The 17,404-nt window shown below is 44.5% G+C and overlaps 1 protein-coding gene across 2 annotated transcripts in view; it reads left to right on the top strand.

The window, feature by feature from the left end:
- Nucleotides 1-17,244, top strand: part of LOC138260928 (protein bicaudal D homolog 2-like) — an 82,172-nt gene extending 64,928 nt beyond the window's left edge. For both annotated transcript variants that reach the window (XM_069209453.1, XM_069209454.1), the window contains exons 8-9: nucleotides 4,032-4,250; nucleotides 14,772-17,244. In XM_069209453.1, the coding sequence (XP_069065554.1) occupies nucleotides 4,032-4,250; nucleotide 14,772 (220 nt within the window). In that variant the 3' untranslated portion in view covers nucleotides 14,773-17,244. The remainder of the gene's footprint in view (nucleotides 1-4,031; nucleotides 4,251-14,771) is intronic.
- The last annotated feature ends 160 nt before the right edge of the window (nucleotides 17,245-17,404 follow it).

Below are 17,404 nucleotides of genomic sequence, written 5' to 3'. Positions count from 1 at the left end.
TCTGGTCTGTCTTGGGAAAGAGAAGGCAATTCTAAGCTTAAGACCAGAACCTCCGGGTAAATAAATCTGCCTGCGTTCTGCCGGGCATCTTTTCTCTACATTGATCAACAGCCCAACTTGTGGAGCAGAGAAGTGGTCCAAAGGTTGGAGTCTTGGGGGAAGAAGCTCTGGTGGCAAACCAGTCAGTGTTTGGGTACATGTGAGCCACCTGCAGCAAGAAGAATCCAGTCTTTAAATTGGTGAAGACGTAGAAGCAGAGTGTAGTGAAAAATAATCACCTTCTATTAGTGGGGCCAAATTGAGAGAAAAGAGGAGGACAAGGATGCTTTTGGAATAAAGTTGTAACTTCGATATTCATAGACATGGTATGGTCTTGATGTCATAGCTGATTACCCAGATCCTCTGTGCATAGAACATTACAAGTTTTTCTTTTATGCACTTCAATTCCACAACCAGCTTAACAGTCTGATCCTTGGGTCTCTAATGGTAACAGCAGTTTGCTGCAGATGGCTGTGGAGCCTTTTAATACAGTACTGATATCTTATTCTGACATCCTACCTTAAAAGATTTTTAAGAGGCTCATCCGGGTTATATTATTTGAAAGCGTACTTCAGCCCCCTTCCATATATCAGCATTCGTGTACACTACGTCAGATGGTCAGTCCCTCTGAGGATTGTGCTCTTAAGGCAGAAGCTATCTCTAAAAGGTTTCATTGGCAGTCTCAAAAAGAATTCAAGAAGTCGTATTGCCCCACATCTCTTTGTCAACAGACCCCTCCCATGAGCACGTTGCTTCTCCCAGTGGCAAAAATGAATTCTAGGATTGGGTTTTGTGTAGAGAATGAAGTGGAGAAATGGTATGGGGGCAAATAGAGGAATCACTTTGATTGCACCCCTCTCCAACACCACTCACAATTTCTTCATTTTTTTCAAGACTTCTTGTATCGGGATCCCAGGGTGAAAGGAAAATGAAAGTCACAGAGATGCCTCCACTTAGGTTCCCTGCTTGAAGCTTCTACCAGGAGACTGAACCCTGGTTCGCCTAGAGATGGGATTTGTGGTGACATTGCTGGGCTGGAGTAATTGTGAAATGTGAAAGCTGACAGGACTGATTTAATCATGTCTCCCTCTGAGCATACAGTGACCCTTCTTTTACTACTTTTTTTGATGCTTTAAAATTACATTTTTGGGTGAGGATGGAATTTTAGATCTTTGTTTGAATTTCTATAGCTAAGAAGGAACCATAGGTCAGATATGGAAACCCCTTCCATTTTTGGTCTGTCTTTAGTCCTCCTGACTACAAGGGGGTGAAACAGGCATCTTAGGTGCATAAGAGAGGAAAAAACCCAGCTAGAGCATGTCACTGGTGTAGGAAAGATAGGAAGGGCGGAGAGGGGTGCGAGTAGTCGGAGGCCTCGGCTTTAGGCTGCAATCATCTTCAGGTTTTGCCACACTAATATCCCACATCCACCATTTGACCTGATTACTCACTGCAGCTGCATAACACTGAGAACTCTACTCTTATCTTGGAGCGGCTGCTGAGGAGTGGCAACAGGATCTGTTGGGGGAATCTCCCTTCATGCTAGCATGCTAGGTTTTCCCCCAACTCTCACTCTGACAGAGGACACTGGAGGTGTTTGTCAGGAGTAATAGCATTTTCAGAAACATTTGCCGTCTGAAAATGTACAATATAATTTGGCCAGCCTAGTGCCAAGAGCTCCCACCACCTAATCCCTGGTAATGAGATTCATCTGTATCAATAAATATTATACCACTTAGCCATCTCTCCAGAAATCATTTACAAAATACCAATTGAATGTATTTGAAGCTCATTGCATATCTGTACCAAAACTATTTTTCTGTGCTCGGTGGACTCGTGACATCTCATTTGGAGTGCTGCCATGAACTTCCTGTTCACATGGCTCCCACCCAGATCAGCTGACTGCTTCCCTCTGCTCTAGTTCTACGAGGGCACCCAGAGGACAGGCGCTGAAACGATGTACATTCTGAGCCAAATGTGTCAGAAGGGTAGTTTATCTATTGCCCCTTCGGAGCTTAATTGTTCTAGCTTGTAGGAAAGTATTACTGAGCCATCTGTCGAGAAACACTGGTTAAAACGTCAAAGCATTGCCCCCAAGCTGTGGCAGGTCTTTGAAAAAAATGCATTTCCAACTCATAATATGACCTTTGTAAACCAGAGTAAAAAAGTGACCTTAGTCTGATAACAAAAAATCCATATAGTGTATTTTAGGAATGGTTTAGGTTTTAACCTTTTGAACAATTTAGTCATTCATTTTAATGGATGAGAATGGAGATCTGTCCCGATGCTCCGTGGCGCATGTGCGGCAAAGGACTCGCACTCTGCCTTCCACCATTCCTCCCTCCTTTCTGACTGCTCCCCAAGTATATGTTAGCAGCTTCCAGAGTCTCAGTCCCCATGCAGGTGTAGGTAACTGGATTCTTTTGCTATGCACTCCTGTGTTTATTTTTTCACAGGCCATTTTTCTTTCTTTGTGGATGGGCTGGGAATCTCAGTTCACCCTTTTGGGGTCCTGACTCCTGCTTAAGTTGCTGGTCAGAGCTTTCAGGGACTGTAGACCATGGGCTTCTGATTATTTGTTAGATAGGTAAAGACCAAAACGTGTTCCCGTACAACACTCGGTAGCGTTGAAGTTCATACTGCAGACACAGTAGCTTGACCCGGGGAAGAGCGAGTGACATCTGTCCCTCAAATCTAGAAATCCAGATTTGGCCCTTAGAAGCGCCTGATTGTGTGAGGCGTAGGGTTTAGTTCCACCTTCAAGAGGACTAAAGTCCTAATTGGGTAGGAATGGGATGACCTCATTTAAGGGATGATCTCAATGCCCTCAAGGAGCCAGAGAGGCTGGGAAGGGTCCTGATGGTAGTCCAAGTCGGTACAGAGGTGTACCCACTGTCTTGCCTCTGAGTTTCTTCCTGGATCATCTACCTTGCATTCTTTGTTCCAGGATTTTTTGGCCAGGATGTATTTTCTCAGTATCATCTGAAACAGTTGTAGCACCTTTCTCAGCATATTGGCCAGCATGCAGGTGCACTCAACATTTGCAAAGACCTTGCCACCAAAGAAAAGGCCTGAGTTAAACCCAGAAATCCAGAAATTGTGCTTGCAATCTAGAATTGGGATTACTTTAATGTCACCTCACCATTGGACTGGCTGACAGAAATAAAACTCCTTATCACAACAAGGCATCCTGCAACCTATCTCCAGGAAAGATATTTATTGGAATTGGAAAAGAGAATTGAGTGCACCCCATTCATTAGTGGCTTGCTTCATAATCTGGATACTTGCTGGTCCCTAAAAACCAGGATGGGCTTAACCATATTCCAGGGAGCACTTTAAGAAATCATTTTTTGCCAGGGTCTAGTGTAATTTAAAAATACCAAGTGAACGCCGATCTATCCCTAAAATAGTGCATATCCACATTATGAATAAAATAGCAGCTAGAGGGCGTGTAAAACGCTACACCCTTTCTCATGTAACTAGAAAGGGATCTCCTTTGTTACTATTTTGATACAGCATAAATATTTTACATATTGCCCTAGTTTACGCCTGTCTGCACTGTGCCATAGCCACCCGGTGGTACAGCTCAGGTTAATTTAGTGACTTTAAGGATTCACACTGACAAAGGTTGTCAGTGTTCTTTGAGGTGGGTGGTCACCCACCCACATAATACATTTCTTACAGGATGTTTTGAGTTGTCTCAAAATATTCCTCTGACTCCCTCCAACCGTTTCAGTTAAGAAGTAATGTTTGTCATGATGTCTCACAATTTCTTTTTCTACTCTGAAGCTTCTGAATAAAATAATGTTATACTTTGTTTTTCCATTGTTTTGAATGATCTTGCTGCTTAAAGATATTAAGTGTTGTGAATCGGCTTTTTCGCTAGGCAACAATGCATGTAAAATGTGGTTTTAAAGGGATCATTGCAAGTTTTAAAGATCTCATTCCAAGTCTAAATAAAAAATATTTTCCTGCTTCCCTTTTACCAATAGGTGTGATCAATATGTTTCCCAGTTGGACGAAATGCAGCGCCAGCTCGCTGCTGCAGAGGATGAGAAGAAAACTCTTAATTCGCTGCTGCGAATGGCCATCCAGCAGAAGCTTGCGCTGACTGAGCGCCTAGAAAGCCTTGGGACTCCCAACGATGAGTCAAGCAAAAGCCGCCTAAAGCTGGCCTCAAAGTCCAAAGTTAGACCATCCAAACCAAACTGGTAAGTTAATTTGTTACTCAAGATGTACCTAATACATTCTTGCGTTGTGTTCCTGCTACCCGGCTATCCTTCTGATAACCATCTGCAACTGATCACACACCCAGCCCCACTTCTCTTTTGATTGTCATGCCTCCAGGCTGAGCCTCAGTCAGACCTTCAAGTTCCATTCCTTTGCCAGCACAAACGTCTTTGATCTCTCATCAACTATCACCTGATGTTCTAGTGACACTGACTTCAGAAACTTGAATGTTATGTTAATATAATGTATATTTTGTATGAGTCCACCCCAAAGGGGTATCTCCGCATATGAGGCTATCTAAGCAGTAAGACAGCGGTCATAAAGGTAACTCCTTAGAACATCAACAAAGGCACTGTGTGACTCCTTCAGTGTCACCTCAGTTCAACTCACTTCTCCGTCACACTTGCTCATTCCAAGTACAACAATCAAGACCTTATTATTGTAGAACAAGGATGCCTGGCCCAGTATACATAAACTATTACAACCAACTTGAATTTTCATCTGTTTGACGGCCTACAAGCTTCCCTGCAATGCACCCCACACCTACTGAAATCACAGTGTTCAATAACTGCTCCAGGACATGCACACGCTAGTCCTGATATCTCTCTCACCACAGCAAACTCCAGCAAACCCCCACTCTTTACCGTTCCCAGTCTGACAAACATCCAGACTCACACCTCCTTGTGTGTGTAGGATCAAATCCTTATTGCTCTTGTACGCCTATTTTAAACTCGGGCATACTGTCAGTGCAGTTCACTACATGATCATACAACCCTCAAAATTTTAGGTAAAACCAGCAAACAAAATATAATCACTGCCAAAGCTAACTACATCAAAACCATCCTTGAAGCCAAGAACTGATGCAACCTGTTTAGCACCCTTTAATCCGACGGGTCATGTGGCACAGCTGGAGACCCTCTCCAGATCCATGGAAATCTTACAGTGCCAAGTTAACCTCCTTCCTTTCTGACCGAAAACAATTTTAGAAGATGGCCTCATCCAGATCTTTATATTAAACCTTTACACCAGTATGGCGATGCATATTTTTATACTAAACTGTTAACTAATGACAGCCACGTTCTACGATTATGCCTGGATTGGGCCAAGCCAGTATGGTACCCAGAACTGCTGGACATAAGAATCCTTTCAGTCCTTCAGATCGGGAGGATCTTCTGTTTCAGCAGCCGGGCACGCTTTAGCTCCCGAGCCTGCGCAATCTACATGTCCCTGCATGGAGACGGAGCATCTGAAATTGACTGTGTATGGTCTGCCATCTAAGGTGGTGAATGTCCTCCTCGTCACCAGATGCTCTTCCATAAAGTCCATTGTTGCTGGGCGCTGGGACAGATTTGTGGCTTGGGTTGGTATCTGCAAGACTGACACTTTACAAGCTAAGCTGTCGGAAGTTCTTTTGTCTGTTTTGCCTTTGACTCACCAAGGACTTGCAGTGGGAAATAATAAAACGTATTTGTCAGCTCTGTCTAGGTTTTCTGGAACAACAGTCCTTGTTTACATCACCTGTTATGACGAAGCTTGTAAAAGGCTTGACACGTGTCCTTCCAAACTGTTTGTGATTCCACAGTGGGACCTTAATTTTGTCTCAACTTTTGCTATGTGCAGACCCTTCCGGCCAATGCATAGTTTCTTGTTGCGTCACTGTCTGTCATTGCAATTACGTCAGCTCATCGCATGCGTGAACTCCAGGCACCTTCAGTGCAACAGCCGTACATTACATTTTTTCCCAGACAAGTTGGTACTGGGGCCTTGGGTGGCATTCGTGCTGAAAATCGTGAGTCCCTTTCACGTTGAGTAATCCATCATCCTGCCTGTGTTCTTTGCCCTGCCTCACTCATCCAAACAGGAGGAGATGCTCCATCGGCTGACCCCGAAGAGGCGTTAAGCTTTTACATTGATTGTATGAAGAATCACTGTGTGGATGATCACCTTTTTATGGGGTTCTCTGGGGCAAAGGGGAAGGCAATGCAGAAGAGGACCCTGTCAATGTCAATTACATTGTGCATCAAGGTTTGCTGCGCACTGGCCAAGAGGCAGCGTCGGGAAGGTCTGAGAGCTCATCCCACCAAGGCCAAGGATGCTACCACTGCATTGGCACATGTAGTGCCTGTGCTTTACATCTGCCAGACTGCAATGTGGGAGTCAGCTCACCTATTTAAGAAGCACTACTGCTTTGACAGCCATATCTCATGGGAGTGGCATTTCGCCTATTCGATCCTGCAAGACAATTTGGTCTAAGCTTAGTCCACAGACCATTAAGCTTGGTGGAGGTACTGCTTTGTTATTTATTCTAAGGTGAGGAATCTGCAAGTAGAAGTATCCATCAAAAGAAGAAGTTACTTATCTTCTGTAATGCTCTGTTCGATGGCATCTGTCGCTGTAGATACGCATGTTCTGCAATAGCTCGCCATCTGGTGTTGGGCCGGAGTGTTACAAGTTGTTTTTCTTCGAAGAAGTCTTTCGAGTCACGGGACCGAGTGACTCCTCCTTTTGTCTCCATTGCGCATGGGCGTCGACTCCATCCTCGATTGTTTTTTTTCCGCCATCGGGTTCGGACGTGTTCCTGTCGCTCCGAGTTTCGGAACAGAAAAAATAGTTAATTTCGGAAGATTTTCGTCGGTATTGTTGCGTTCGGGATCGGCATACTTACATTCAACACCGCATCGAAGATCGAAGAGCTCCGGTGCCCTTCGGGGTAATTTTTCGATCCCCCGTCGGGGCCTGGTCGGCCCGACCGCGTGCTGAAGAACGCCGATGGAACGGACCCCGTTCCGTTTCTGCCCCAAATGCCACAATAAATACCCCTACACAGACCAACACTTGGTCTGCAACCTGTGCCTGTCACCTGAGCACAGCGAAGACACCTGCGAGGCCTGTCGTGCGTTCCGGTCCCGAAAAACACTCCGAGACCGTCGAGCCAGAAGACTTCAAATGGCGTCCGCACCGACAGCCCGACGGGAGTTCGAGGAACAGGAAGAGGAAGGTACCTTCTCGATCCAAGACTCAGACTCCGAAGGATTCGACGATACACAAACCGTGAGTAAGACGTCGAAAACCACACAAAGAAACATTTACAAGGCCCAGGGGACGCCACTGCCACCAGGCCATGGCTCAACCCATAAAATCGGTGACCGACCGTCGGCACCGAAAAAGGCCCAAACAGTGCCGAGATCGTCCGACTCCGGTCGAGACACCGGCACGCAGCCTTCTCGGGACCGAGAAAGTGCTGGAGACAAGCCTCGACACCGAGATGCCGGTGTGGACACGGCTCGACGCCGAGACAGCGGCACCGAAACAGATCGACGCCGAGAGGTTTCGGCCCCGAAAAGGAAAAAAGTCACCTCGGAGCCGAAAAAACACGCAGACAAAGTTTCGACGCCGAAACAAACTGCAAGCGACCCAGCTTCAGGCTCTTATACAGAAGAGCACTCGCTAACCTCCCAAATGCAGAAGCATAGGTTTGAGGAAGAGCTACAAGCAACTGATGCGGACCATACGCAAAAGCGTATCTTCATTCAGCAGGGGACAGGAAAAATAAGCACCCTTGCCCCCATTAGGAGAAAGAGAAGGTTGGAGTTCCAGACGGAACAAGCACCACAACCAAAAGTGGTGAAAAGAGTTACACCACCACCCTCTCCTCCGCCCGTGATTAACGTTTCACCAGCACAAACGCCATCACACTCCCCAGCTCACACCACCATGAGCCAGGGTGACCAAGACCAGGACGCATGGGACCTATACGACGCCCCAGTGTCAGATAACAGCCCAGAGGCATACCCTACAAAACCATCTCCACCAGAAGACAGCACCGCGTACTCTCAGGTGGTGGCTAGAGCAGCACAATTTCACAACGTAAGGCTCCACTCAGAACAGGTCGAGGATGATTTCTTGTTCAACACACTCTCCTCCACCCACAGCTCCTACCAAAGCCTGCCTATGCTCCCTGGTATGCTCCGGCACGCAAAAGACATATTTAAGGACCCGGTCAAAAGTAGGGCAATCACACCAAGGGTGGAAAAAAAGTATAAGCCGCCTCCTACAGACCCGGCTTTCATCACAACACAGCTGCCACCAGACTCTGTTGTTGTAGGAGCAGCTAGGAAAAGGGCCAACTCTCACACATCTGGAGATGCACCACCCCCAGATAAAGAAAGCCGCAAGTTTGATGCAGCTGGTAAAAGAGTCGCAGCACAAGCTGCAAACCAGTGGCGCATCGCGAACTCCCAGGCACTACTTGCGCGCTATGACAGAGCCCACTGGGACGAGATGCAACATCTCATTGAACATCTGCCCAAAGACTTCCAAAATAGGGCAAAACAAGTGGTTGAGGAGGGACAGGCCATCTCCAACAACCAGATCCGCTCCTCCATGGACGCTGCAGATACAGCTGCACGGACAATTAATACATCTGTAACTATCAGAAGGCATGCATGGCTCCGAACGTCTGGATTTAAACCAGAGATTCAACAAGCAGTTCTCAATATGCCTTTTAATGAAAAAGAACTGTTCGGTCCAGAAGTGGACACAGCGATTGAGAAACTCAAAAAAGATACGGACACTGCCAAAGCCATGGGCGCACTCTACTCCCCGCAGAGCAGAGGGAATTACAGCTCATTCCGTAAAACGCCCTTTCGAGGGGGGTTTCGGGGTCAAAGCACACAAGCCAGCACCTCACAAGCCACACCGTCCAGTTACCAAGGACAGTATAGAGGAGGTTTTCGGGGACAATATAGAGGAGGGCAATTCCCTAGAAATAGAGGAAGATTCCAAAGCCCCAAAACCCCTACTACTAAACAGTGACTCACATGTCACTCACCCCCTCCACACAACACCAGTGGGGGGACGAATAGGTCATTATTACAGAGCATGGGAGAAAATCACTACAGACACTTGGGTTCTAGCAATTATCCAACATGGTTACTGCATAGAATTTCTACAGTTCCCTCCAAACATACCACCAAAAGCACAAAATTTAACAACACACCATTCCAATCTCCTAGAGATAGAAGTGCAGGCACTATTGCAAAAGAATGCAATCGAATTAGTGCCAGACACACAAATAAACACAGGAGTTTACTCACTGTACTTTCTGATACCAAAGAAGGACAAAACACTGAGACCAATCCTAGACCTCAGAGTAGTCAACACTTTCATCAAATCAGACCACTTCCACATGGTCACACTACAAGAAGTATTGCCATTGCTAAAGCTGCACGACTACATGGCAACTTTAGACCTCAAGGATGCTTATTTCCATATACCAATTCACCCATCGCACAGGAAATACCTAAGGTTTGTATTCAAAGGAATACATTACCAATTCAAGGTACTGCCTTTCGGATTAACAACCGCACCAAGAGTCTTTACCAAATGTCTAGCGGTAGTCGCTGCACACATCAGAAGGCAGCAAATACATGTGTTCCCATATCTAGACGACTGGCTAATCAAGGCCCATTCGTTAATAGAGTGCTCAAATCACACAAATCATATCATACAAACCCTCTTCAAACTAGGGTTCACCGTCAATTTCACAAAATCCAAAATTCGGCCACGCAAGGTACAACAATACCTGGGAGCCATAATAGACACATCAAAAGGAGTAGCCACTCCAAGTCCACAAAGAATTCAAAATTTCAACACCATCATACAACGCATGTATCCAACACAAAAGATACAAGCAAAGATGGTATTACAACTCCTAGGCATGATGTCATCATGCATAGCCATTGTCCCAAACGCAAGACTGCACATGAGGCCCTTACAACAATGCCTAGCATCACAGTGGTCTCAAGCACAGGGTCACCTTCTAGATCTGGTGTTAATAGACCGCCAAACTTACCTCTCGCTTCTGTGGTGGAACAACATAAATTTAAACAAGGGGCGGCCTTTCCAAGACCCAGTGCCACAATACGTAATAACAACAGATGCTTCCATGACAGGGTGGGGAGCACACCTCGATCAACACAGCATACAAGGACAATGGAACGTACATCAAACAAAACTGCATATCAATCACCTAGAACTTCTTGCAGTTTTTCAAGCACTAAAAGCTTTCCAACCAATAATAGTTCACAAATACATTCTCGTCAAAACAGACAACATGACAACAATGTATTATCTAAACAAGCAGGGAGGGACGCACTCCACGCAGTTAAGCATGTTAGCACAAAGAATTTGGCATTGGGCAATTCACAACCAAATTCGCCTAATTGCACAGTTTATACCAGGGATACAAAATCAACTCGCAGACAATCTCTCTCGAGATCACCAACAGGTCCACGAATGGGAAATTCACCCCCAAATACTGAACACTTATTTCAAACTCTGGGGAACACCTCAGATAGACTTGTTTGCGACAAGGGAGAACGCAAAATGCCAAAACTTCGCATCCAGATACCCACACAAACAATCCCAAGGCAATGCCCTATGGATGAACTGGTCAGGGATATTTGCTTACGCTTTTCCTCCTCTCCCTCTCCTTCCTTACCTGGTAAACAAACTCAGTCAAAGCAAACTCAAACTCATATTGATAGCACCAACTTGGGCAAGGCAACCCTGGTACACAACGCTGCTAGACCTATCAGTGGTACCCTGCATCAAATTGCCCAACAGGCCAGATCTGTTGACACAGCACAACCAAAGGATCAGACACCCAGATCCAGCATCGCTGAATCTAGCAATCTGGCTCCTGAAATCCTAGAATTCGGGCACTTACAACTTACCCAAGAATGTATGGAAGTCATAAAACAAGCAAGAAGGCCATCCACCAGGCACTGCTATGCAAGTAAATGGAAGAGGTTTGTTTGCTACCGCCATATTAATCAAATACAACCATTACACACAACTCCAGAACATGTAGTGGGTTACTTGCTTCACTTACAAAAATCTAACCTAGCTTTCTCTTCCATTAAGATTCACCTTGCAGCAATATCTGCATACCTGCAGACTACCTATTCAACTTCCCTATATAAAATACCAGTCATTAAAGCATTCATGGAGGGCCTTAGGAGAATTATACCACCAAGAACACTACCTGTTCCTTCATGGAACCTAAATGTTGTCCTAACTAGACTTATGGGTCCACCTTTTGAACCCATGCACTCCTGCGACATACAGTTCCTAACCTGGAAGGTGGCATTTCTCATCGCCATTACTTCCCTGAGAAGAGTAAGCGAGATTCAGGCGTTTACTATACAGGAACCTTTTATACAACTACACAAAAATAAAGTCGTCCTAAGGACCAATCCTAAATTTTTGCCAAAGGTTATTTCACCGTTCCATCTAAATCAAACAGTGGAACTTCCGGTGTTCTTTCCACAGCCAGATACCGTAGCTGAAAGGGCACTACATACATTAGATGTCAAAAGAGCATTAATGTATTACATTGACAGAACAAAGAACATCAGAAAGACTAAACAACTCTTTATTGCATTTCAAAAACCTCATGCAGGAAACCCAATTTCAAAACAAGGTATAGCCAGATGGATAGTTAAATGCATCCAAATCTGCTACCTTAAAGCTAAACGACAGCTGCCCATTACACCAAGGGCACACTCAACCAGAAAGAAAGGTGCTACCATGGCCTTTCTAGGAAACATCCCAATGCAAGAAATATGTAAGGCAGCCACATGGTCTACGCCTCACACATTCACCAAGCACTACTGTGTAGACGTGTTATCCGCACAACAAGCCACAGTAGGTCAAGCTGTATTAAGGACATTATTTCAGACTACTTCCACTCCTACAGGCTGATCCACCGCTTTTGGGGAAATAACTGCTTACTAGTCTATTGCAGAACATGCGTATCTACAGCGACAGATGCCATCGAACTGAAAATGTCACTTACCCAGTGTACATCTGTTCGTGGCATCAGTCGCAGTAGATTCGCATGTGCCCACCCGCCTCCCCGGGAGCCTGTAGCAGTTTGGAAGTTACCTTCAATTACTTATATATGTATCATCTCAACCTTAAATAAGTGCATACTTAGTCACTCCATTGCATGGGCACTATTACTACAATTCAACTCCTACCTCACCCTCTGCGGGGAAAAACAATCGAGGATGGAGTCGACGCCCATGCGCAATGGAGACAAAAGGAGGAGTCACTCGGTCCCGTGACTCGAAAGACTTCTTCGAAGAAAAACAACTTGTAACACTCCGGCCCAACACCAGATGGCGAGCTATTGCAGAACATGCGAATCTACTGCGACTGATGCCACGAACAGATGTACACTGGGTAAGTGACATTTTCATTCTGGTGGATACTCTTTCTAATCACTCCTTCCTGAATGCCCTTCCACCTCCCTGTTCTGAGGAGTGACCGCTTTTTAACATCTAAGAAGATCCCAAATTAGGAATCTGCACACTTGTGCCAACAATTATTCATGCTCCACGTGCCGGAGGCCGTGGAAAGAGATGAGCAAAAAAAAAGATGTCCGAGTGCAGCGTTAGTACTTTCTATGCAGTTCCACTCAGTCACTTCCGCGGCAGTATAGAGCCAGTGTGCAGCACCACTGCGCCACCTAGCAGCATATGGGAGCGTTGCTGGAAAAGGTTTCCACATCCAGTCTGGCATCTAGGGAGTATTCTAAGGTGAGAAACCTCCAATTAGGTAAGTACCCAGCTGAAAAACCATTACTGAAGGAAAGTAGCTTTTCCACTTGAAATTTTTCTTATCTATACGCATGCACTGCATACCTAATATTTTATAGCCCCGCTAGTACTCTTTAAAGAATAGGACCTAGAGCATTTGGTGCCAGCTGAGGCAGCTGTGCGAAATCCAGCCTTCTCCCTCCACACAATTTCCGCTTGATGTTTCAGACCCTCATTCTCTTGCACATTGATGGAGGGACCACCCAGCACCACCCTAGAACACACTGACACGCCTAGAACACCAATCAAGGAGAATTCAAAAATATTACACCTACATTAAATCAAATTCACCCATTTCTTCTCCCAACCCAAGTGCGCATCAAAGTATGTTTTGTGATCTCCTATTCCTTTAACATGTAGAAATCTGAGTATCTTGCAAGTGAGATCACAATGTCTCACTTGCACAACGTCTCATCACCTCATTCCCTGCACCCCAACCATTGCCTGGTATAGCCCACTGGCCTATTCTATGTTCTTTATAAGCAATCCTGTCAATCCTGTGTAACCGTGCTTGCGCCCTGTGCACTCCTGAAACTATTGACATGAATCACCTGTGTTTTGGGCCAGTTACTGGTTGTACCAATGTTCCTAATAAACTAAATAAAATAAAAACATTAAGAATAAAAAGTCTGTCCAAACAAATACTAACTTTGTCAGAAGAGTAAAAGGGTTTTATCGCTGTATACATGGACATACATTAAAAATCAAACACAACCAAATAAAATAATGAACTAAGTTTTAATATATTTAAGTGCAAAAAAAATCTTAAAATGTTCAGTATTTCTGGAAATAACCTGAAAGAAGTTCCTTTTATTGTAATCCAGATAATGAATATATACATTGTCGATGGAGACTGTTGATTAGATTTAGTGCTCATTACAGAACCCCCCAGAAATGTGGATTTTAATCTAGAAGAAGGCTGGTCATTTGGCAGATGCACAAGCCTGGCCATGAGCACAGTACAAGTGTCCCAGGGAGAGGTAGAATCATTGGGTAATAAGGCTTGCTTGATGCAGTTAGAGCATTGGTCCTCACAAACATTTTCTAAGGGGCTGCAAAGTTCAGTCAGTGGTGTGATTAAGGGCCGCATTAATACCAGCAAGATGGTGGTCGAGGGAGCTGGAGCTCTAAGGGCAAGGTGGGTTTTAGGGGAAGCGAACCGTGAACATCTATTGGCTGAACTGCACAATGTGAAACCAGAAAACCTGAGATCCGTCCCAGCTTCCCCACTTTACTGCATTATGTGATCCTAGGTAATTGCTTTATTTCTCTTTTCCTGCTTTTCCTTCATTATCACATATAAGAGGACCTTAATGAAATACACTTTTTTGAATTTTTAAGACGTTATCATATTAGATGTTTTCTGCAAGTTGTCTTTAAAATGAAGTGGTGCAGAACACCCTAGTTGCTTTGTTCCTTTAACGTCAATTGACCTTTAAATAAATGCTTCCCTTTATTTAACATCTTTTTAATGTCAGTGCTGAGTCGAGTAAGCAGCAGCCCACATCTGTGGTTGACCAGGGGGCTGCATGTAAAGTCAGGAGGGCTGCACTTTGAGTATTACTGGGCTATAGGGAGTAACATGTTTTTTAACTAAACATGTACCTGGTGGTTCGAACACGGGGTGTCAGGACATTTGAAAATAGATTAAAGTCGTCACATTCCAAGAAAAAAACAACTTTTTATTATTAACACCAGTCCTCTAGTACATTCAAGTGATCAGCCCTTTTCCTGTGCTAACCGCATGGACTGAACAAAGGACGCGCTACTTAATGCCGCTTTGATGATGCGCCAGAACACCGCTCCCTTCAACTCAGTGTTGTGTTTCCTTTCCAGAGACGTGCAGGATGCGGCTGATCCCTTCTCCCATGACGTCACTGCCTTCCTCGAGTTTCCTTCCGGGGTCACCTGACTGGTATATGTGCTTCCTGCTGCAGAGACCGGCCTCACCATGTGTGGACTGGCTCCCTGCTCCTGTGACATCTGCCGCTTGCTTCTGGGTGGACAGGCCCATGGACGCTGTTAACTTTTAATAACGTTTATCTTAAATTATCAACGGTATAACTTTTGTGTTAGGGGTCCTGGCCTTAGAAAGGATGGTTTAGAAAGACTGACCCTGTGTGTTTCCTGGACAGCTATCTCTGTGACCCAGGTGTGTTCTACAAAAAAAATCAATGCAAAGAAACGTTTAATGTTTGTAAGGAACATTTTTTATTCTGCTTTTCTCCTCCACAAGGGTGGAGCATTTCTGCCAGCATAACCCCGGTTGTGGGAGAGAAAATAGTATTCGTGGCTTAGTTCTGCAGCTTGTCATTTTTTTAAGTTTTTTATTTTTGTTTGTTTTTTAAGAGATCTTTAAATATTTTATTTATTTGTTATCATTGAAGGGTATCTGTTTCTGGGTCTCGGGAGGCATGATTTTAAGGGACATGTCAGTGTACCTCATTTGGTTAAACTGATACAAGATTTGTCATTTAAAAAATGCGGACCCTCTTTCCAAAAGGAGATTTTACAGCAAGAATCTCTTTGGGGGTGGGAGTTAATTTGACCTGTCCCTTGGATGTGGCCAAAGATGCAACTTTCTACGCTGCGCAGGAAACCTGCCTGGCACAGAGCTATTTCCAAATCAAGGCTGCTTTTGTATAACTGTTACTAACTCAGTGTTCAACAATCTATTCAAATGGACAGTGCTGCTGTAACCTTCCATGGGAGGCACTAGCAGTGGTGTACCTTCCCTAAAGTGCCTTACTCAGAAAGTTTATATTTTAGTGTTATATTTTACCAAAATTGAGGTATAAGCATTTCTCTCTTAGTGATTCAATAGTCTTCACGTCAGAAACTTCTGTGGTGCCATTTATTTTTTAAAGAACATCTAAGTCCAGACGGTTCGAACCTTCGCCGTGCGCAGTACGATTTTCTGTTCTCGCTGACTCAGCAGGTATGGCGTAACATAATAGTGATATTCTTTCCCTTCAGCTAGAAGGGCTTATAAATGGACAGTTATCCAAACACATGGATTTTGTAGAAAAAAACAAAAGTAGTGGTGGCCCTGGGGCTTCAAGAGTTGAAATATTACTTTGTCCTGAGCTGGCTTTACACTGCGGACACTTGAAGTGCGATTTTAAGGCTATGTATAGCATTATGTTTTTTACAGAATTGAGACTGTTAACCAACATTAACTTTTAATAGACCTCATTTTTTATTGCCACTCTACTGTAATGGTACAGATGATGGATTTCCCTGGTCGAAGGGTAGAGGAAAAAAAATAGCACAATTATGAGCCGGGGTGGAAATAATATATTGATAGTCCTGGAAACTAGGGAGATATTGCTTAAACATATATTCTCCTGGAAAGATACAACAGATCATATCAACTTGGGCAACAGTTTGATCCTAACCGGACCTGAAGATCACAGATTGAAATCCCTGCTGGACTCACCCAACTCATTCCCTGTCACAATTAGCACATTGTTAATCAGCCACCACCTCTGTATCACATGTTTGACCTCAAACCTTCTCTTTCATTTATCTTTCTCTCACACCAGCATATACACATCAATCACCTCTTCCACCCACCCCACTCAGTCTGTTCTACATCACAACCAAGAGTGCTTCTCCTTCCCTCCCCAGCACAGGCAGGGCATTTCCAGCCTTGCTGCCACCAAAGGCACCTAACCCATCGTCCACCCTCCACAAGTCCCACCACTTACACCACCCTTCCTTGTTGCTTTGGCACATGCAACACAGTTCTTCCACCCAACCCCTCTCCGACTTAGCATTTTTCTTTCCATCTACCCAACCCTTCTGCAGCACAGGCATATAATTTCTCCCCCTGCTCCCCACAAGCCCAAGGTTTCAACTCGTATCCAGCTCAGACTGCTTCCTTAAAAACAAGGTATGTAGCTCGATAACCACCCTGACCCCGAGTAACTTCAGTATAATGAACCGTGGGACCCTCACTGTTGAAAAGAAACCAGAACATCCATCCTTCTTTTTTTCCCCAGAGTTGCCCTCAAGCAGCTTGGAGTAAAAATAAAAAAAATAGAGATGGGGAAATTGTGACAGATTTCCTCAACTTCATGTGATGTCTCTTACCATGTCATGTTGTATCTTGCCATTTGGTGTTATCAGCGGTTTAGATCACAGAAGATAGATTTGTGCATTTGAAGGACAAAGAAACACAGCTTCTTTAAAACTGAAACAGTATTGATGTGTGAGCACTGCTTCTCCTGTTGTAAGTGGCATTATACGGTTTATTCACTGGAGTCTAAATACTGCTGTTTATCATGCAATAAACGGTTTTAAACTTGTTGTGTGTTTATTCTTTTCCCAGTTACCAAGAGGTGGGGATGTTTTTTGTAATTGTCTTTTAATAAACACATTACGATTGCAGTTTTACTGATTCTCTGCTGGGAGGATGCTTGTGTTTGATGCCCCGGGTGCTGTAAAATGTGTCTGATGAAAATTCG

The sequence above is a fragment of the Pleurodeles waltl genome, chromosome 10 (genome assembly GCF_031143425.1).
Source record: "Pleurodeles waltl isolate 20211129_DDA chromosome 10, aPleWal1.hap1.20221129, whole genome shotgun sequence".
Taxonomy (NCBI): domain Eukaryota; kingdom Metazoa; phylum Chordata; class Amphibia; order Caudata; family Salamandridae; genus Pleurodeles; species Pleurodeles waltl.
Note: the sequence above shows the minus strand (reverse complement) of the source record. Positions and strands in the feature narration are given on the sequence as shown.